The 23,010-nt window shown below is 49.5% G+C and overlaps 1 protein-coding gene across 2 annotated transcripts; it reads left to right on the top strand.

The window, feature by feature from the left end:
• Nucleotides 1-716: 716 nt before the first annotated feature.
• LOC135920219 (probable phosphorylase b kinase regulatory subunit alpha) lies at nucleotides 717-21,457 on the top strand. 2 transcript variants are annotated; one of them, XM_065454383.2, is made up of 6 exons: nucleotides 722-876; nucleotides 4,515-5,836; nucleotides 6,894-8,258; nucleotides 14,614-14,865; nucleotides 18,705-18,911; nucleotides 20,991-21,457. In XM_065454383.2, the coding sequence occupies exons 2-6, from the start codon at nucleotides 4,520-4,522 to the stop codon at nucleotides 21,345-21,347; spliced, it is 3,498 nt and encodes a 1,165-aa protein (XP_065310455.2). In that variant the 5' UTR covers nucleotides 722-876; nucleotides 4,515-4,519; the 3' UTR covers nucleotides 21,348-21,457. The 2 variants fall into 2 exon arrangements, with proteins under 2 accessions (XP_065310456.2, XP_065310455.2); XM_065454384.2 differs by lacking the exon at nucleotides 20,991-21,457 and having other exon boundaries at nucleotides 717-876; nucleotides 14,697-14,865; nucleotides 18,705-18,843.
• The last annotated feature ends 1,553 nt before the right edge of the window (nucleotides 21,458-23,010 follow it).

The raw sequence follows: 23,010 nt of genomic DNA, 5'->3' as shown, positions 1-23,010 counted from the left end.
AGAGGTCTTCTACACAGGTCTGGTCGGGTGAACGACAAACTATACCTCCCCGTCCGAACGCTCGTACATCAGTGATGGTCTGGAAGTGGTTAGACGTGGCCTTGAGTGCCTTCTGTACAGCCTGAGGATTCGTGATCCTGATGGAGCCTCCATTGGTAGGCACAAGCGCCACAGGAATGGTGCTGACGCCACTGCGAAAAAATAATTCTATGGGCAATTCATTGGATGGCAGGGATGCTGACCAGGCGGATCGCGCCTGGCCAGGAGAACTGGTCGACATCAGCTCAAGACGGCTGACGCAAGGAATGCCAATCAACCAGGAACTAAAATACGCTTATTGAGACACCTTAAACCACCCGATACTCAGCCAAAACACCACTGCAGGTCAACGAAACGGTCGCTCTGTCGAGGCAAGCAGGAACCAGGGACAACCAGGGACGTCCGAAGGCTACCGCCGCCAGCGCATGTTGTTACCAAGACTTCCTCCGTTTCTAAGCAGCGCCACCCACGCCCCCCTTTCTTTCTTTTCGTGTGAATAAAACGCGAGTACGTCACGAACTGATATTTAGCCTGCTACACTTATTCAAAATCTTACTTTAGTTTCCCTTATTTACTTTATTATTGTTGTTGTTTTTTCGAAGCCCTTGCTACGTTATGTGTGACCTATCCTTTGAGGACAACGTAATGAAGCAGAAGATCGGCTCGCGCTTTTAGCACCGGCCCGTGTGCCTTGAGCTCGCGCGCCTTCGCGAGCTGTCGTTCTGCGGTTCGGTTGCTTCACCGGCTCTGCTTCATGCGCACGGCTTCGGTCGCACCTGATATCGCCAGCTAGTTGGTTCGCCTTCGGGGCTTCATTCCTTACTTTGACCCCTCGAGGTAAGACCGGCTTCGCTAGGCTTTGTCGTTAGATGAACAGCTGCACTCTATCATATAACATGAGAACTACAAGTGTGAAGGCTTAGCTCGAACCAGAATGGCGGGGGGGTATAAATATTGTAAGAGTCCAGCTAGCGGACTGTCCATTTCGGGCAGTCCACTAGTGAGGAGGAGGCTGGCTGGGGGCGCCCAGCCCGGCCAATCAGCACACCTTTAGCAGCAGCCGGAAAGGACAGCCCACTAGGTGGACTCTTACAGAATAACCACCAAACAAACAAACTTAAAAGCTGCAACTTGAGCAAATTGTTAGAATTGAAGCTAACCCCTGCATCATATAGGAATCATTAATCTATGGCTTGCCAGCACCGGCAGTGTGAGGTTTGGCGCATGTGAAATACGTTTCGGCGAACGACCGACGCACGCACTTTGGTCAGCTGTAACCTCGCGCACATCTCGCGTGCAGCGTCTCGACAGCTTCGACGTTTCGCTGAAAAGCACCACATTTGTGAGTTCGATTTTCGACCTTGTTAATTGAATTTGATGGGTACGAGATCATTAACGTTTATGCGCAGATTACGGTGGGCATCGTAGTCCAGGTATTGCTATTTGAGTCTCGGACCAGCCAAGCAACCAATAACGCAGAATATATATCGCCGCTTCTGCGCACCACGTTTTACAGTTATCGTTAGGGAACTTCTTTCTTTTGCATATCATTTTGACCGCAAATAAAGACGGGGACTGAGGGAGAAAAACACATAAACAGCACGGCCATACCAACTAGGCGAAAGTGAAGTTCTTTCTTTTGGTTCCAGAAGATTTTTTATATAATCTAACAGACAGCGTTTTCCCGCCTTTACAGGTGTTTTCAGTGCGTTTTCAGGGCGTTTTCCCGCCTTTTCTGAGTTGATTGCACGACAAAGCCTAATGTGCAGATAGCTAATTAAATACATTCGCTAATTAGCTTCCTAATCACTTACATAAAGCGCACGTTCTAAATCTGAAATTGAGGACAGTTGTGAAGTCATGTTCATTGAGCACAAATCGGGAATCTAGCATCACTTTTGATATATCCTGCCTAGAGTGTGCACAAAAAAAAAAAGAATGCATGTTCCAGCTAAGTTTCCCGAAATGCTGCCGCAGCAGCGGTGAAATGGTAGAGTGCCCTCCTCGTACGCCGGGGAGGCCCCGCGGGTTTGAATATCGGTGCTGCCGGAAAACAACCGGTTTTTCTAATGGGTAGAGATCTACCACGACCCCGCGCTCGGTTGTTCACATGGCTTCGCATCTCGAAAGGAGGCCCCATAGAGATTTGCGAAGGTCTCTGGACGCCCCTTGTTACAGTACCCTTGTCCCACCGCAGCTTCGGTGAAATAGTCGAGCATCCGCCACTGCTGTGGGAGGCAGACGAGTGCTGAATCCGGGTACATACCGGTAAAATATGTACATGTGCGCTCCCGGCCAACACCGCTTAGATAGCACAAGGCTTTTTTACTCCGGTCCATGACGTCGCGTTACCTGGCCCGACTGATATAGAATCTAATGGGAATGCTCACGAGTAGGCAACAGTGCTTTTGACGTCACCGCTTTCATCACGCCAGCCTTGTCAATGGAAATTTCGGGCCAGGTGTGGTGACGTCATGGATCAGAATAAACAGGCCTTGTGCTATCTAGGTGGTGGTGTCCCGGCCCGGTGCTTGGAAACTACGGGAGTTGCAGACCCGCGGAAGGACACCCACCTCTAGTGGGAAATTGGTGGCCTGAGATCTCCAGGCTCTTCAAGCACCTCGGGATGCTGTTAACTGTAGCGCGAATGCATCTTCTTGTAAATCTCGGAGGTGGATATCTAAAGTAAATATAAAGCGATCCTAATCTTATGACTTCTGCTAAGCAGGCGCGACCTCCCTATGCTTGACTTCAATTTCACTCTTGGAATGTGCGTCCAGAAGTGAATGGTTGAAAACAATAGTGATGTTTTATGAATGAATCAATCTGGACATTGCGTTACGATTTCTTTTGCAAGTAACTAACGCCCGCCTCATCAGATGATTCACCTGCATACACAGTCCGAATTGCGGTATATATTTCATGCGATTTATTGAAAAAAAAAACAACTTATGAATAACACGGTATATAATGTCTTAACATTGAAAACACTATAGTGACCATGAGCCTAATGTTCCTCAGAAATAGCGTGGCGTCAGCTTTGTTCGCAAGGGCAGTAAGCCGAGCTACTCTGATTTTTTTCTATGTGAGCAGGAGCGGCAGGAGCGCATTTAAAGGGAGGACGATTAGAAGGACAGGGGATACGTCGCTACTCTCTCCTTCCCTTCAAGTAGCAATACGGTGTGCGTTGAATAACAGCATTTTTCTATCAACTATGTGTGGTGCTTGTTGATACATTAACCGTTATCTTCAAGAACGCAGACGTCGTAGGCCTGTGTTAAAATACATTAACCGTTATCTTCAAGAACGCAGACGTCGTAGGCCTGTGTTAAAAGGAAACGTTTTCTGTTACCATAATCGACAGTAGTATAGAATACAAATACTTTGATGCATACTATCGCTCCAGGTAAAGCTGTTATATTGAACGCGCGGTGAGGCAAATAATAATGAAAAAAAGCTATAATTTATTAGGAGGTATCCTTGACTACAAAAATGTCTGTCGTCGGTTTGTCACCACATGGTATATTTAAATATTCAGAAGGATGGGCTCAATATGCATAAGAACGTATTCAGCGCTTAATATGATATGTAAATTTAAACGTACAGTGCTCACGGAATGAAACGCTACAATTTAGGGCTAAGTAATGCGCATACTTTCGTTTGAGCCGGCTGCAGTTCGTGTCACATCGACGTAATTCTGGCGCGTACACTTACATCCGAGTCCTCGTCACCTTTGGTGACCAAATTCTTAGCGACATGACATGGTGCTCTCGCGTACTTTGCACATATGTAGGATTCTACTAAATGCTCCGTGTCCCATTTCATTCCGTGAGCACTGTACATTGTATTAAAACAAGCTTAATCATTAAATTCCAGGAGTGGTCTGTAGTCGGTTTTGCTCCACGTGTCATAATTACATATTCAAAAAGATGTTCTCGATATACGCAAGAACGTATTCAGCGCTTAATGTCATACCTAAATTTAAACGTATATTGTATTAAAACAGGCTCATTAATTCAATTCCGGGAGTAGGAACTTCCACTGCTAGTACGGAGATGATACATTACTTTCTCTTTCTGTCGCCTCCTCTCAGCCTGACCCAAGAGAGTGCACCCCTCATCCCGTCCACCCTTGTGCCTGAGAGACATTTTCATGCTGGTTCAAACTCGCATACTACGTCTTGCATGGGATTCCCTATTTAAACGGAAAAGACGAAAGCTCGTAATACAAAAGCTCGTTACTGGTCCGCTTATGATTTCAAGCGGTGCAGCCTAACTTTAGCATGGTTGATCTCGTTTATTTCTGCAATGCAGACTATGCTCTGTTCTTACGCTTAACTGATATAACCAAGGTACCTTTTATCGAAAGCATGATGTTACCCTAACTGTCAAGTAGCGCACGCAGAATTAGACTTTGCCGGGCTGCCTTCACTGATGCCCATGGCGAAATGTAAGCGGGGTTTCGGCTTTGTTCAGCTGCCATGGCAACGCGGAGTTGTCCTCGGCTGAGCTACTACTACCGGCTGCTCAACCGCACGGTGCTGGCCTTCCAAGACCCCGCGACTGGCCTGATACCGTCGCAGAAATACGAGCACCACGCCTGGGTGCGTGACAACGTGTACGCTGTTCTCTCAATCTGGGCTCTCTCGCTCGCCTACCGCAAGAACACCGAACTCGACGAGGACCGGGCGCGTACCTACGAACTGAAACAGTGCTGCGTCAAGCTGATGCGAAGTCTGCTCTCGGCCATGATGGAGCAGAAAGAGAAACTCGAACGGTTCAAGGAGACTCACAGCCCCACCGACTGTCTGCACGCGAAGTACAACTCAACCAGCATGGAAACGTGCACGGGTGACGAGGAGTGGGGCCATCTGCAGCTGGACGCGACGTCCGTCTATCTCCTCACCCTGGCACAGATGACCGCCGCCGGCTTGCAGATCGTGTTCAGCCTCGACGAAGTCGCCTTCGTGCAGAACCTCGTGTTTTACCTCGAGGGCGCCTACTGCATACCCGACTATGGAATGTGGGAGCGAGGCGACAAGACCAACCGCGGCATACGCGAGCTCAACTCGAGTTCCGTCGGGCTCGCTAAGGCCGCCTTGGAGGCCATGAGCGAGCTCAACTTGTTCGGGAGCTATGGCGGCCCGTCGTCCGTGATCCACGTCCTCTCGGACGAGGCCCAAGAGTGCGACGCCGTGCTGACCTCCATGCTTCCGCGAGAGTCCAGCTCTAAGGAAGTGGATGCAGCCCTCGTCACGGTCATCGGTTTCCCTGCTTTCGCCGTGACCGACCAGGAACTGATCGATCTCACCCGTCGCACTATCGTCGACAAGCTGCAAGGCCAGTACGGCTGCAAACGGTTTTTGCGCGACGGTTACAAGACCGCCCGGGAAGACAAAGGCAGGCTATACTACGAGGGCTGGGAACTGCAGGGATTCGAGAACATCGAGTGCGAGTGGCCGCTGTTTTTCTGCTACTTGGTCATTGACGCCTGCTTCCGCGGAGACCGCATTACCATGGACGAGTACTCCGACATGTTGGAGAGAGTGACCATAAAGACCGAGGACGGGATACGACTCGTGCCAGAGATGTACGCCGTGCAAGCCGACAAGGTCAACAAGGAGTGCGAGATGCCGCACACCCAACCACGCATGCCCATCGGCCAAATTCCGTTCGTGTGGGCGCAGTCATTGTACATCGTGGGTCGCCTCATGTACGACGAACTTATCACGCCAGGAGAGATGGATCCGCTGAACCGCCGCCTATGCATGCTCAAGCGGCCAGACGTAGTTGTGCAGGTGCGTAAAACTAGAGTGCGACCCATTTTGTATGCTTTTTTCTTCCGCTTGTATATGAACAAAAAAGCAATCCTATTTCACCCCCAAACCTCTTTAATGAACCACTCATTGTCATTGACGAAAGGGGCAGGAATGTACACAGGAAACAGCTACGGACGAAGGCCACGTTGTCTACTTTTTTGCAATGTCGAGTTTCTCGTGGCAACTGTTTGCTCGTTTTGTTCGTTGCAATTTCTAGGAGAGGTTCATTGGCACTGCTTTTCATACAACATAAACGCTCAGACTAATTCAGCAGACACCCTCTGTTTCGACAATGAGTTCGCGCTTTGCGGTAGACGCCTGCCGGTATACGTCACTCTATCCAAAGCCCTCATAATAGCTACCCGCGGAATCCGTCGCACCACGTGGAGGGCGGCGTCGTACTATTCGTTTCCTGTTACATGGCTCCCAACTACGCCGTCAATGTCGCCGGCCGTAGTACAATAGCAAAAATGGTCCATCAGCCTAGTTGGTTCATTTGCACCCTTGAAAACTTTTTAGGCACTGTACACGATAGACAGTACACGATATAAAAAGGAGGACAAGGCCCTTACTCACAATTGAAATATTTGTTGAATTGAGCACAGATATATGAGCACAAAAAAAAGCGAGAATAGGTGGGGGAGGGGGTGATCGCGCATACACAGCAAGGACAGAGGGAACAAAAAAAGCAATGAAACATACTGAAGACATATGTGGGCTATCAAGAAAGACAAATTATTTTCGTGGAGCATGGCAGGAGGGTGGCTGACATCTCCTTTTTTTCTCATGTGGTATATGCTTTTGGTATTTCTCGAGTTAGCTGATTGTTGCTTCTGACGACAAGCTCCGTTTCATTTAACACGGAATAGCATCCGCATTCTCTACAGTGAGCGGTAAGATACAGTCCCAGATCATTTGATTGACGTCTGGTGCTCTGTTGAACGGTAACGACATAGTACCATAGACGTAGACGTAGTATAACTTCGTTGTAGCATGTGTAGCCGGTACAAAAATGAAACTTGTTTTACATCCACAGGTGGTTCTGCTGGCCGAAAACTCAACTCTGCGCGATATGTTTGCCGAGTTTTGCCCCAGCATACAAAAATTGAGTGAAGTGCAACCAATCGAAGTACAACCAGGAGGGGTGCTAGGGCAGCTATATTCTCATCTGGGCCAAAACCGAAAAATGGGTCTCTCTGGCCGCAGCGGCACGGACGTTGGCCTTCTGGCCACCAGTAAGATCTACAGCCTCCAGGACCACCTGTTTGTCTTCACGCCGCAGAACCTGGACAGTGAGGTGTTCCACCTCGTCAACGATGTTGACCTGTTCGTCAGCACACTGCGCTCGGACCTAGTTGTGCTACGTTCCCAGTGGCACATCCAGGGGCGGCCCACCATGGTTCTCATACTGAGACAGCGACACTTGGTGCACAACAAGCCACCGCCCTCGCTGCGTCAGACGATCAGGAAACTGGCGTCCGGCTACATCAACGGGACGCGCGTTTGCCTGGGCAGCCTGGCCGACTTCATGAGCACCTCGTGCTTCGCCAGCCTGGATTTTCTCTGCAACTACGAAGACGGCGATGCCGAAAACTTGCCCATCTCCGTCCAGGATTACCTGGACAAGACGATCAGTAACGCCGACCTTCATCTCTCTTCGAGCCATCTTCTCTCGGGAACGTCGAGCGTCAGGGCGCACCGGAAGCTCGCTGTTGCCGGCATTATCAAGCGCAGTCGTTCCATAGCGGTTCACGACAACGTGACAGCCGACTTCATGAGCCCGCCCGGACTATTCTCGCCGGACCAAGGATCGATGATGCCTTCGCCCGCCATGTCCCGCCGCGTCTCTCTCGAAGGAGAGCCGGTGCCGTTTGTCGACGCCACTACCGAACTCGAGCTGGACAAGGTGACTGAGGAGGAGCTGGTGAACACGCTGCGCGATAGCGAATCTCTTGAAGAACAGGGGGACATCCTCCACTACCTGGCCATGCGTAAGGGCCTCGCCTGGGACACCGGCCTCGGCAAGCCGCACTCAGTGATCACTGTGCGGGACCTGTTCCAGGAGATTTACCAGCGCGCCTGCGAGGAACACCAGTGGGGTCTCGTGCGACACTTCGCCAGTTATCTCGGCAAGCGCGTCGAGGACCTGGCGAAGACCGTCACAGACCTGCTGGTGCGTCAGAAGCAGGTGACCGTGGGTATGCCACCCAACAACGAAGAGGTGATCACTCGGCCCCTGTCCACCAACGAACTGCGGACAATCATCATGCGGGTCCACAAGGGCGACCAGAGCACGGCCATGCTGACCCAGGAGATTCTCGCGTACCTGGCCCTGTTCATACGCAGCAACCCGGCACCATTCCGCGAGATGCAACGCCTCCGCGTAGGACTCATCATCCAGGTTAGTGGTGTCGTGCGACCTCACGGCTAGAAACCGCGCTCCAGTAAGCCTAGCTGCTACATTCGGAGTTAGCAGCAAGCGATGTGTATAGCAAGTGAAATCCGTGAGGCGCAGTGCAGTATATTGAGGGCCTACTCTCATTCCCTGGAATAATGCCTCTGATGACCCACCGCGGTGGCTTAGCGGCTACGGTGCTGCGCTGCCAGCACGAGGTCGCGGCATAGGATCTCGCCCGCGGCGGCCGCATTTCGACGGGGCGAAACGCAAAAAAGTCCCGCCAATTCTACGCAGTGGAAGCTGTCAAAACAGCAAACCTGGTGGTCGTTTTCTCAAGTTTGAACTTGTGCTTAGCGCGATTTTCATGAAACTATTTTGTCTCGTTGTCGTCGTTTTGCTAGATTCCAGCTTCGGTTACGGATTGCGCGCGCTCTTCAGTAGCGTGAGGCTGTGATCAAACCACAGTCTCTCACACACCTTGCAGCTATGGCCGCACTCACGGTCAAGGACTTCTCTCATGGCCCGTGCATCGGCAGCCTCCGCGGGAGGAATCTCTCTGCGTCGATGTCTTTGCTCAGCCTCCTACTCTCGAAGATGGGGGCTAGCTTGCCTCTGCTCGCGCTCGGCTTGGGTTGCCTTCTCTTGAAATTGGGGGTTGGCTTGCGCTTCCCTTGCGCTTCTCGTTCTCGATCCTCAGCGGGAGCGGCTTCTTGCCGCTGGCGCTTTGCTTGCGCTTCTCGCTCTCCAAGCTTGGGATTTGAGCGACGTCGGCGCTGCCGCTCTCGTGCGAGCTCCCGACGCCGCTCGCGCCGAGCGGAATCCATGGGGCGAAAGGCCGCGCGCCGGCGAAACACCTGCTTCTATTAAAACCTCTTAAACTTCGTAAAGTAGCGACACGCTTTGAAGAGTGCCGCCTCCTCCTCGCGCGCTCTGGCCAAGGGCGACGCCGCATCGCTATTGGTCTAATAGTGTCACGTGGTCCTCGTGCGATGCATCAGCGCCACTTTTGCTCGAGAAGCGTCTACATGCGTCTACCGCGTCTACTGAGTCGTGAGGAGTGCATGTTGGCGCCCTTGCTACGCTCGAACAGTGTAGGCGGCGCCACGGTCGAGGAGGGAGCTGTGAAAGAGGAGAAACGAGGAGGAGTGAAGGCGGAGGAGGAGAGTGTCGCTACTTTACAAAGTTTAAGGGGCTTTAGCTCCTATACCCCTTCCTCTCCTCCCCGGCGCGCCCTCTGATTGGTCCGCTCCCATCCCGGCGGGGCCCCGCGTGCCTTTTAGCGTTCCTTAAAGCCCCTTGATAATTTGAAAGTAGCGACACTCTCCTCCTCAGGCCGCTTTCCTCCTCGATTCTCCTCGCCCGCCGGCTGCGCACGGCGCGCTTTTCCTCCTGGGCTTCCGCGGACGGGCCGCAGGATTCTACGGAGGCGTGTTATTTTGGGCCAGTTCCGCGCCCCAGTCGGGTTGAAAATTTTGAGAAGTGCTAAAACAGCATCGATAATGCTGGAGGCAACGTTTATGAGGAGGTTGGTTTTTTCCTAAAGCCGTATGAACGGCGTATGCCGATGTAAAGGGAGCTTTGAGGCGAGTTCTTCACTCCAGACAATTTTTCTGCCACATGATCAGATGCTTTACTTCGTGCGTCTGATCTAGTATTGCTTGCGACACATCCATTTGTGTGTGGCTCATTAGGCAAAAGCCTTAGACCTCTGTTTCAAGTCCCGTTGTGAGCTACAGAAAATATCACGTGACCGAAGGAAAGCGGGAAGAGAACCAAAGCATGTGCAGCCGCGTATAAAAGATGATTAATGATTAGCAAAGTAATGATTGATTAGTGATTGGATTAAGATGAATTCGGGTGTATTAAGGAGGATTAAGGTGGATTAAAGTCGATGAAGGTGCATTAGGGTGAATGAAGGTGGATTAAGGTGCATAAAGGAGCACTAGGTTGGATTAAGGTGGATGAAGGTGCATTGAGGTGCATTAAGGACGATTATAGTTGATTAGGGTGGATTAAAGTGCATGAAGAAGGATAAGGGTGAATTAAGAAGGATTGCAGTGCATTAAGGAGGATTATGGTAGACTAATCGGTCTTTATTCTCAATGAACCCTAATTCACCTTAGTCCACCCTAATCGACCTTAACTCTCCTTCATCCACCTTAGTACTCCCAATCCACCTCAATACAACCTAATCAACCTACATCGCCCCTAATGAACCTTAGCCTACCCTATACGGTCTTAATCCTCCTTTGTCAACCCTAATCCATCATAATCCTCCTTCATCCACCTTAATCCTTATTTATGCACCTTAATCCTTATTTATGCACCTTAATCTAGCTTAATCCTGCCTAATAGTCCCAATCTACCTTAATACACCTGAATCCACCTCTATCAAACCTAATCCAGCTCCATGGGCCCTAATCCACACTAATCTCCCCTAATCCATTTTAATCGGCCTTAATCCTCCATTATCAATCCTAATTCACCTTAATCCACATTAATCGACCTTAATCTACCTTTATCCGCCCTAATGCTCCCTTATCCTTGTTCATGCACCATAATCCACCATAATCGGTCTAATATCCTTTCATTACTCATCATCTTAATCCACCATAATCCGCCCTAATCCCTCTCCACCCACCTTAATCTTTATTCATGCATCTTAATCCTTCTTAATGCACTCTAATCCACCTTATTCTTCTTTAATACGCTCTAGTCAACCTTAATACTCCCTAATCCACCTTGTCAATCACTAACGATTCATTAACTTGGGTAATCATTCTCTTATACAGGGGTGGACATACTTTGGGTCACCTCTGGCCTTCCATGGGTCACGTGATACCTATAGTTTACAACGCGACCTTGAAACAGATCTAAAAGCTTTCGCCTTAAAACTTAAAAAAGACTCAATGTTGACTAGCTAACGCTCATCACCTGCAATGCCACGGGTATACTTGCCACTAATTTTTTCAGGGCGCAAAGCAGATCCCGCCGTGGCCGGGATCGAATCCCGGCCACGGCGGCCGCATTTCGATGGAGGCGAAATGCTAAAACACTCGTGTACTTAAATTTAGGTGCACGTTAAAGAACCTCAGGTGGTCGAAATTACCGGAGTCCTCCACTACGGCGTGCCTCATAATCAGGAAGTGGTTTTGGCACGTAAAGCCCCATAATTTAAAGTTCTTTCGGCCAATGTCATGCAGCCACTGCTTCCTGCGCAAGCCGTCACGCTTTCCTTGTGGTATCATAAAAACGGCATAACCATCTTCAGGCTTCTTGCTGCAGTTATATGCGCAACAGCCCGGCATAGCGCTAGCACATAGAGCAGGAAATAGCGTACAACGTTCGCTACGCCGAGCTAAAGTGCCGAGCCAGCCGTGCTCAGGAGGAAAATGACGCGAACGAAAAAGAAAAACACAAGCAAAACTCAAGATCCGCGCGTTTCCAAGGGCAACGGCAGGGAGACCAATCGTCGTGCAAAAAATTACCGACGATTACGTTACTTCCTAATGCGAAATTTGAGCGCAGCAAATAAGCTGTTTCACCTTTTCGATAGATTGAGGCAAAGAAATCGAGCAACACATGTATGCGCTTAGCCTCTGCTTCGGCGACGCGTACTCCTGGATCATCTCGACGGCGGCGACGGTAAGCTTCTGCTTCGGCGGCACGCACCTCTGGATTCTGACGGCGACGGCGTTGGGCCTCTGCTCTGGCAGCTCGTTTAGCAGCAGCAGCAGCAGACGGAGGACTTCCATCGGTCGTCTCGCCATGCAGATAATTTCGCAGTGGCGAACGGCAGCGGCAATTTCGGCTCGGGCGGTGCACATATACAGATCCGCCGCCACCGATCTGGCTCTCTGATTGCCACCGCACAGGGGTTGCATTGGAGGAGGAGCGAAGAAAGGAATTAAGTTCGAGCCGGCGCTTTGACAACCGGAGACTCGCAGGAAGAGGGGGGCGGCGTGTACACCCAGCGGCAAACGATGGGGGCAGAAGCGCGCGCAGCAAGCGGACAACACGATAAAGGGAGGAGGGAAGAGATAGCAGCGACTGACTGATGCCGCTGACGCCGATAGTGAGTCAACCCCAGCTGCGGAGTTGGTTTCAGGGACAACGCCGCCGATGCCGACACAAACAATATGATACCCTCGCTTCCGCAGCGCTAAGAACCAGGTCTAGCCGTGGGAAGGTGGTCACGTATTCGTCGACGTGCCGGGGCCTACGTGAAATAACCGGCGCGTCGGCAACTGAAGTGCACCCTATCCGCCACACAAGAACAGGGGGGGGTGGGGACCCTTTCCTCCTCTTTCTGCATGGCGGCGACGGTGTTCTATGCAGTCACGTTATCTTGACTCTCTAGCGGCGTCAGCGGCATCCAGCGGTATCAGTCGGTCGCTGCTAGCGCTGGGGGGATGAAAGGGGGGCGGAGCTGGTTACGAGGCCGACGACAACGCCGACGACGACGCGAAACCCAGGAACGGACGCCAAAGAGCTGCGCTCTAAAAAACGGGGGCAAAACTGGTTGCCGCGGGGGAAGGCGCAAGGGGAGAGAATGCGGCGAGGAGGTCGCGCGGCGGCGGCAGAGAGCGTCGCTACTTTCAAATTATCAAGGGATTTTAGCGTTCCTACCTTTGGCGCGCCCACCGGCGGTGAGTTCCCCCTGCGTGACACCGGACGCCGGACGGCGAAGGCTCGACTTGGAACAGCTCTGCTGTTAAAATGACCGTGTACCGTGCATTGAGGGCACGTTAAAGAGCCCCAGGTGGTCAAAATTAATGCGGAGCCCCCACTACTGCGCGCCTCATAATCTGATCGTGGTTTTGGTACGTAAATTCCCAGCATAAATTAATGCCTCTGATATATTCTCTCTTGGCCCTGGTTGAGGCCGTGTGAAAACGTTTAAAGACGCTCTGTTTTCCTTGTCGCGGGCGAGGTTTTGATATTCATGAGCTGTGAACTAGAATATCTGTGGTTATCTACATAGTAGTGCAAAACCGTCACGAACTCATTGGCAGCAGTTAATGTCCGCGACAAGGCTACCACGGCGGATTTTCTGTGTTTTTTACAAATTCACATTGTACATGATGTACTTAAATGCCACAAGAAAAAATATATACATGCGTCCGGGTACGATGCACGTTGAAATAACTCCTTCATTCGCGTACGGTGTACATACGTGACCTGTTTAAGCCAGTTATGGCCAGGGGTGGCAAGGTAACATCTCCTACACTACGCTGCTGGTATCCACACTCAGTAGGATAGATTTAGGTGAGCGGACGCAAGATGCTTGCGTTGCGCACGAGTACGCAAGCCACTTGGGTCGCAGCAAAAACCACGTAGAATTTGGAAAGCTCTCTAATGTGGCTCCGTTTTAGTTAAGCGCGCAGAGTATCTACACACACACACATTTTATATATATATATATATATATATATATATATAGTATGGGTCATTCCACGCTAACTGTCCCAACCTTGGCGCTCGACCATCAGCGATTTCTTTGATTTCTATTTAGAGCAGCAAGTCTTTCTGTGAAACATTTTTGCGGGAAAGAAAATTTCAGCACCTCTAGGAACATATGGAGTTTTTTAGAAAGCTCGAACGTATGAGTCGTAGTAAGCATTGTCAAAAAATTGTCTTTTCTTAAATTAGGCGAGCACACAATTTTTCCTTGAGAAGTAACATAGGCTTTTCACTTTAAAAAGGTGTTATCGATCTTTACATTACCATGAGTTTTTTATACGGCACTAAATATGCAAGACTTGGTGCATATTGAGAATTGTTTTGCAGAAAGATCACTTATACCGAAAGGTTATATTTCTTAGTCACTAATTACCAGCAAGTTGTACTGTAAGTGAAAAATACTTTGGGACGAATATAACGTGATATGGCCTGTACAGCTGGCGACAAAGTTGCAAAAGATTTAGTTTTAGCCTATGTTTAGTCGTAAATTTAGCATTCAGGTGGTCGGGGTAAAAATATTCTGAATAGTGTATTCATATATATATATGAATGACTCATATATATATATATATATATATATATATATATATAATGTGCAGCGAGATTAATGATTGCACACGAAATCGATGCGAAAAATGTGCAAGGCATCCTCACGCTGCCTTAACTCTACTTCAGTGCAGCATGCAGCGCCATGCGGCGTCCGTAGCTGTTGTGTGCCCCAAAATTGCGTAGCTCTGGGGCACACGAAATCGGCAGCACTTCACCGTAATTCGCGACTGAAGGGTTCAAAGCGTGGGCGCGCCAGTCGACATGTCGCGGCGGGGGGGGGGGGGGGGAGGGGGGGGGGGGCTTCTTGCATCAAAGCCGTCGACTCTGTCCGCCGCAACGTGCGCAGGTGATGGCGTGGGAGATGGCTCGCACTTCGCAGCGGAAAGCTACGGACGCGGTCGACGCGCTGCTGAACCTGAGCCCGTTCAGCATGCAGTCGCTGCTGTTGAACATCATCAGCGGCACGGAGCCAGACAACGCGTCCCGCGTGCTCTCGACGGTCCCTGGCTCCACCCCTGGCGTTTTCGCCTCCAAACGCAGCGAGGCCGAGGTCTTCCTGCACCTGGACATCGAAGAGACGTCGCCTGACGGGGAGCAGGTATACAGCGAAGCACTTAACTGCCTACTCACATGCACGTCGTAAATGCCAAAAAAATAAAAAAAGGCGTCTCTCTGCCCGCAGCCACCGTCAAGCTCTACAGCTTCCAGAACCACCTATTTGTTTACACGCCGCTGTAGTATGCTGTAATTAGACAGCGTATTGCCAGTAATCGGCAAAAAAAAAACAGAAAAAAAAACCCTGAAGCGCGGTTCTCAACTCAGCAACTTTGCACTGAAAACACCACAGTTTTCCTAACTCGCATCTGTTAGAGCGTCTGAAGCGGACAAATGTTAGTGTTCAGCTTTCATGAAATCGCTACAACTGTCCACAGCGTTTACAAATGTTCTCTTCACAAATTACCAATATTCGTCACAGCAATATATAACGTTTATTTCGTATGCTTTAGGTGTTTAAATGTATGCAGTTTGCATAGCTGTTGTATGTTATAGCCGAGCTTTAGACTTGTACATTTGTCGCTTCACTTTCCCTCCACTCCCCCCCTCCCAATTCCCCCGATATTTAGCAACTTTTGTGAAAGAAGATTGCCTTAATGAAAAAGGTGCTGCCTGTAATACGCAGATTGGAGCATTTTGATTTAAATCAGACATATGTCTTCAAAAATTGGTGCCTTGCAAGCCGAGCAAAACAATTTCCACGTTCCCAATGTATTTAAATGACACTTGTACACGTTACAGAAAAAATATAACCGATTACTATTACAGATACGTTATTCAAAAGTGCAATTTATTACAGTGACCAATTACTGTCATACGAATGCAACTGAGCAATTACCGAAAAGTAATCTACGTTACTTAAATTTCCTTTCAACATTTATTGCACATTGCAAAATTGCAGTAAAAAAAAAAACTTCAGGTGTCCTCTGCCCCCTTCACACGTTTATCATCTTCTCTAAAAATAGCTTTTCAATTTTTTTTTTTTCGTCGTTCGCATTTACTCGGTTTTGATGTGTAGACACCAAAAGCGACGGGAACGATTCGCTTGAGACGAAGGGAAAGGCGGTGTTGTATGCAACGTACGAACACCGGACGTGAGAAGTAGGCAAGCTCAGGTCATTAACTGTCCAATGACAATGGAAAAAAAAAGAACGACTAAACTCGCTGATCATAGCCATTCTGACGCGGCGGCACTCGTACCGCATTGAAACACGAAACCATCGCGAGATTCACAATGCAGGGACAACAGTATGTACAGTCGCGGACAGAATAAAATGGACCACAGTATCTCCGAAAACGTTCAATTCCCGAGCAGCCTGTAGCAGTAACCAGTAAAACTGCCCACGACAACGTTGTTCGCATATTCTAGTCGAGGTCCAAATTGCAAATACCAGATTGCGTTGTGAGGTTGCGGAGATATTCCGCTTTTTCTTAGATTTCGTGGTCCATAATATTCTGTCCGCGACTGTACATACCTTAGAAGGAAACATACCGAGCACGCCGGGTATGTGCGCCTCTCTGAAAACATGCATCCGCGAAACTGTTGCGTGGCAGGACAGCGGGACCTTCTACTGTATAGTTCCCAACCCAGTTTAAGTATTCAAAGCTGCGTCACCTGTTACAGCTTGTCCCGTCTATAAGGTAACTGGTTGGACGTAATTGGTTACCGAAAAAAAAAAATCTAACCGAATACAGCGAGCGTTACCGAGTAAACAAATTAATCGATAATTTACAAAAACTACCGAAGAATGTAACTGATTACAAGTAATTACGTGTAATTAGTTACATATAAGTCTGACTCTAGATGAGAGCACCCCAGGTTAAGTAGGCTTCCTTTGAGAGAGAATGAAGTTTTATTTTCAAACTATTAGGCATTTCTTTCTAGACGGATGGGGCTCTCTGCCCAATCCACTACCGCAAATACCGGAATATAGGTCGGGCCGGAATTTAGGTCACCCCTTTAAACTTTAATTCTAAAGATATGAGAGACAATCCAGTATAAACCGGTAAAAAAATGGCCGGTACTTGCATAAGACATGGGGTCGACTTTCTGCCGCGGTTCTTCGAAAAAAAAAAGTTCGACCTATATTCCTGTCTTTACGGTAATTTGCACGATGCCGCGAGCACGGCCGGACCGGCCGTTGCTGTTCCTCCAGTTTTGAGCAGACTCCAAAGGGGTAGGAGTGGCCTGGGGCATTCCCACGTATAGCGGTTTATTTATTTATTTATTTATTTATTTATTTATTTATTTATTTATTTATTTATTTATTTATTTATTTATTTATTTATTTATTTATTTATTTATTTATTTATTTTGCCCTTAGGGTACATTACAGAGGGGAGGGACAATCGTACATGAATATGTCTTATTATAGGCAAGGAATAATCGAGAAATTAACGTGGAATAAACAATGCAGCAGCAATACGTAAGCACATAAGCACCAGAATTACAATATATACAATAAATATCTTATACAACGCGGAGAAATACAATAAAGAGAATACAGTTACACGATGGTTACAGACCGGCTAATCAACTGCTAAGGCGTTTTTAAAACGTTTGGGGTCGCGGATGCTTGTTATAGACCCAGGGAGCTGGTTTCAGTCTCTTGCAGTCTTAGCCAAAAAGGACAATGAATGGGTAACTGTGTTATTTTTGGGAACGTGAACCTTGTGACGGTGGTCGAGGCGCGCTGATATCAAAGGTGCGGCATGTATCAACAATGAAAACAGATATGGGTTATGATAGTAAATCTTATGAAAAAGACATAGGCGAAAATATTTCCTGCAAGCGGCAAGGGAAGGAAGTTGTAATGATGCTTTCATGGAGGTTACATCGGATGTCCTGTGGTAATTCGATAAGATAAAACGGGCGGCGCGGTTTTGTATTGCCTCGTTGTTTTGGGTTAGTGTAACACGGTGGGGGTCCCGCAGCGCTGACGCTGAAGCTGTGGCCGAACGCTAGTAGTGTATCAAAGTAGTTTAGCGGAAGATGGTAGTGTAAAGAAGTTTCTACGGAGTTAACCTAGAGTGCGGTTGGCTTTAGATTTGACATGTTCCGTGTGTTTATCCCAATATAAGTTGTTGCTTATATGGACACTTAGGTACTTGTATGATGATACTGATTCTAATTGTTGGTTATTTATGAGATAGGCAGGATGCACCATGTTAGTACGAGAAATTCACATGGCCTTGCATTTACTGATATTTAATTCCATGTGCCAGGTACGCCACCACTCGTGCACAGTGTTTAAATCTCTTTGAAAAAGAGGAGAGTCGGTAGTACTGATTATATTACGATAGATATCACTGTGGGTTCGGTCCCATACATCAAGGACAGTAGGAAGGGTGTGGGACCTAAAGGAAGGACGAGGGGGGGGGGGGGGGGTTAAGTGCGGCGGCCCTGGCAACGACAAGGAACGCATCTGTCGCATTTTCGGTCAGCTTGGGTCACCTGGCACGGTGTATTAATCTCATAACTATGATGATTGCAATTGCTCTACTAGCCGCGTTTACGTGCACACGGTAGAATCGTATCGCATTTATTTATCTATCGCATGTACATTCGCTTTAATTAGCCACAATCTAAAATATTTCGACTGAAGAAAAGAAAGAAACGGCACCGTCATCGTGTAGCGCGAAATAAAAAAAAAATGTGCAGGAACCGTCGAACGATTATTGCCAATGTTAGAGAATCGCCCGAGCGAAAGGACGTTTTTCCATGCCGAATCCGACCAACCACGAAAGCGGGCGAAAGAGGCAAAGAAAGCTATTCGATTTAAATGTACACGCCGAAGATACATCGTAAAATCATTCTTTGCGATTGCTGCCCGTGACCCTTGGAGCACGCATGCCATTTCAAGATGGCGGTCCACCGTTTAGGCGACACAGGGCCTGTGGATGCGTCGCCGTCGGCTGGACGGCACGCTGAACCGAGTACCCGAGGACTTCTACACACGCGTCTGGGGTATCCTGGAGCGCTGCCCAGGTGTGTGGGTGCGCGGGTACTGCCTGCACGTGAACCTCACAAAGGAGATGACGGCGGGCGAGATCAAGTTCGCATTACGTGTCGAAGAGATGCTGAACAAGGTGAGCCTCAGTTTACAGAGGGCGCTGCGATATGTCGTAGCATAGAGTTACTGTATATGCTACCAAAGGTACCTTTGTGTAACACATACAGTAACTCTATCGTAGCGCAGAAGCCATAGGGGGCACACATTAGATGGTTCTAAAGCTCTCTATTGTTAGCGTGTCGCGGTATCCATTCAAAGATCAATACGGACGTATTAACCCTGCCCGTGGCCTTGGGGCTTTAGGGGCAATAAAGGAAAGGTTAACGAATCTAGCTGCGGTAGAGTATTGGCTGCGAGATCGAGCGGAGAGGGGCCCGTGACGTCCGCGTCACGCAATCCTCGAGGAATTTAACTTTAGGGAGGGTAAACGGGGCAAGTGGAGAGCGCGTATGTGTTTGTGGTGAAGCTCCCCTCCTTAAATCATGGCCATTAATGAGCCGATTTGAAACATTTTCGCGGCAGATCGCTCCCTAGAAGCCACGTAACAACTTCAGCGTGTAACCAAAGTTTGCTATGGGGCCTGGTTAGAATCCCTTTATATGGCGAATGAGCGGCTACTTTTGTATGAGAAGCCGCGCCAGCACCTCGTTTTTTTTTTTTTCGTTTGCACTTCGAAGGCAAGTTTTGGCGCTTTGGAGCAAGAAGAAAATTCCACTTGGCAAACGAACCACTAAAAACGAGCACAACGCACAAAAAGGGAGGGGGTAACCAGCGGCTGTTCATATTAACTCATCAAAAAAAAAACTACGAGCCCTTCCACTCTGTGAAGAAGGATGGCCAGCGAAGCTGTGTCTGTGCATGGGCCCCTTAATGGCGAACTGCACCTCCGCCGCGGGTCGGCCCGGCATTGCACAATCTTCGGAATCGGCCCACGTACAGGGACTGCTTAACGCCTGCTTCACCTCCGACGCGGGCCGGCCCGGCATTGCACTATCTTCGAGATGGGCCCACGTATGGGGAGTGCTTAACGCCTGCTTCACCTCCACCGCGGGTCGGCCCGGCATTGTACTATCTTCGAGATGGGCCCACGTATGGGGAGTGCTTAACGCCTGCTTCACCTCCACCGCGGGTCGGCCCGGCATTGTACTATCTTCGAGATGGGCCCACGTATGGGGAATGCTTAACGCCTGCTTCACCTCCACCGCGGGTCGGCCCGGCATTGTACTATCTTCGAGATGGGCCCGCGTATGAGTGCTTAACGCCTGCTTCACCTCCGACGCGGGTCGGCCCGGCATTGCACTATCTTCGAGATGGGCCCACGTATGGGGAATGCTTAACGCCTGCTTCACCTCCACCGCGGGTCGGCCCGGCATTGTACTATCTTCGAGATGGGCCCACGTATGGGGAGTGCTTAACGCCTGCTTCACCTCCACCGCGGGTCGGCCCGGCATTGTACTATCTTCGAGATGGGCCCACGTATGGGGAGTGCTTAACGCCTGCTTCACCTCCACCGCGGGTCGGCCCGGCATTGTACTATCTTCGAGATGGGCCCACGTATGGGGAGTGCTTAACGCCTGCTTCACCTCCACCGCGGGTCGGCCCGGCATTGTACTATCTTCGAGATGGGCCCACGTATGGGGAGTGCTTAACGCCTGCTTCACCTCCACCGCGGGTCGGCCCGGCATTGTACTATCTTCGAGATGGGCCCGCGTATGAGTGCTTAACGCCTGCTTCACCTCCGACGCGGGTCGGCCCGGCATTGCACTATCTTCGAGATGGGCCCACGTATGGGGAATGCTTAACGCCTGCTTCACCTCCACCGCGGGCCGGCCCGGCATTGTACTATCTTCGAGATGGGCCCACGTATGGGGAGTGCTTAACGCCTGCTTCACCTCCACCGCGGGTCGGCCCGGCATTGCACTATCTTCGGGATCGACCCACGTATTGTGGGGAGTGCTTAACGCCTGCTTCACCTCCACCGCGGGTCGGCCCGGCATTGAACTATCTTCGGGATCGACCCACGTATGGAGAGTTTTTTGCTTACCACGCCAACGACGACAGGAAAATTTCCTTGGACGGTAGAGGTACACAGCTTCACTGTAAATCAAAACCAAAAAGAAAGAAGCCAGCCACTGTGCCATGTATACTCGCGCAGGTTCCGGAACCCGAGTACCGGCAGCTGCTGGTCGAGGCGCTAATGGTGATCAGCCTGGCCGTGGAGAACGACGTGGTGAGCGAATTCCAGGCGCCCATCGACGTCGAGTCCGTGGTTCAGCGCGCCCACGGCTTCTTCCTCGAGGACCAAATCTCCTGCAAGGGCGACGCGTCGCTCTGCTGCGCAACCGACACCAACCGTCCCATCGCGACTTGCCAGCAGGCTGTCGGCATCTGCCAGCACTTCTACGACTCGGCGCCCAGTGGGTGCTACGGCACCATGACCTACCTGCTCCGAGCCGCCGCCTGCTCGGTTCCAGACCTCAATGTCTCCATGGTCGACTGCATGCCCTCGTGACTCGATTGCGGGCGTCTTACGATCGTCGTCGTCGTCGTGTCCTTTTTTTTTCTGGCAACCTCACATTTGGCGTGATTCGGTAAATTACACGCGCGGCGTTCTATCACTGGTTTACCAGCCAGCGTCCGTTATTGGTTACGAATTTTACTTATCACGGTGTCCAGCTCCATTAGGGGCAGTTGCTGTAGACATGCTCTGACAAGGTCAAGCACAGCAGGTTTACCTGCTTCAACCAAGGCTTAGCTGCCTCAGCTCTGGCTTGATTCAATGAAATAAGCAAGCCACTCTCAGACAATACTTGCACGAATATCATCCAGCATCTGTTGTTAGCTACCAATTTTGTTCTTCGTTTATATCACTGTATTGCCAGCTGCATTAACGGCAGATGCTTAAGATGTGCTCCGACAAGCACAAGCACCGTAGATTTTGTTAGCTACCTGGGAAACTAATTTTAGCGTAGTGCGCGCCGACGGACTCACCACTGGTGGCGGCCTTGCTAAGTGCATTCGGGAAAGGAGGCAGCCGTCCACCTTAGTTTCCCGCATCGTTGCGCACGCTTCCCTGTTTGATTCACGTAGGAGAATAGCCGAAGAATAGTATCCCGGTGGGGTGCTCAAATACCTGCAAGAACTGTGACACGGTTTTAATAATTCCTCGCAAGGACGCATGAAATTCCTTGACCTGATGCTTTCTTTCTCATCTACGTGATATGAAAGAAAGCTCTTTCTTTATTTTCTGGTTATATTTTCTATTATATTTTTTGCACTCGATCATGTTTGCACAAGTAAGTGACGAAGTTAATCATGGCATGTTTAATTTTTTCGGTTTGTATGCAGTGCAGCATGCGGGTTTCACTTGCATTCCGAATGCAGCTTGCTGCTTCTTTACGGTGTTGCTCTAGCTAGGGTGCCCGACTGCACGAGTGCATCGTGTTGTATGATAAAGCTGCCGAGGCCTTCAAGGCCAGATTTTGTTGGTATTCTGCTGCCTATTAAATCGTCGCACCAGCTGTCACGCAGTTCACGTCTTCGGATCTATTTCATGCGTGGCTTCACGCATGCTGAACTATAAGTAGTTTCAGGCACAACGGCTTTTAACTACGAGGTTTTAGCCTATCCTTGTTTGTAAGGGGCTTAAAACATGCTGTTTTATCGGAATGATTATAGGCAAGTGCTCCTTTAAGAGCTGTATTCGTTTCACGTTAGAAAAGACATAGCTCATGGCGAGGATTGCTCTTAGCTGCTGCATATGGTACTATTCTTAAACCAAACAGAATTTTGTTCTCTGTTGAATTATTTCTTGTTAGGTTTTGCGGCGTAAGAGTCCAATGCCTGCTCTGTAAAGGACTAAACCCACCCAACTGTTGCCAGCACCTACCTACCTTGACCGGCGCTGCTTCGGCTTTCAATACATCAGGTGGTTTCTTTTGTAACAATAGAAAAATATACTCAAAAGCTTTGATTTTAGATTGTGAGAGCTGCAGTGGGAAAGGCAGTCTGTCGACGTACGCAGTAGAAATGAATCGGTAGTGCAGCGCTAACTAAAAGTTTTGATTTCAGATTGTGAAAACTGCAGTGGGAAAGGCAGTTTGTCGACGTACACAGTAGAAATGAATCTGTAGTGCAGCGCTAACTCTGGGTTTTATTCACATGTGTATTTGGTA

The sequence above is a fragment of the Dermacentor albipictus genome, chromosome 5 (assembly GCF_038994185.2).
Source record: "Dermacentor albipictus isolate Rhodes 1998 colony chromosome 5, USDA_Dalb.pri_finalv2, whole genome shotgun sequence".
Lineage (NCBI taxonomy): Eukaryota > Metazoa > Arthropoda > Arachnida > Ixodida > Ixodidae > Dermacentor > Dermacentor albipictus.
The sequence above is the reverse complement of the archived record's forward strand: the minus strand, read 5'-3'. Positions and strand labels throughout refer to the sequence as shown.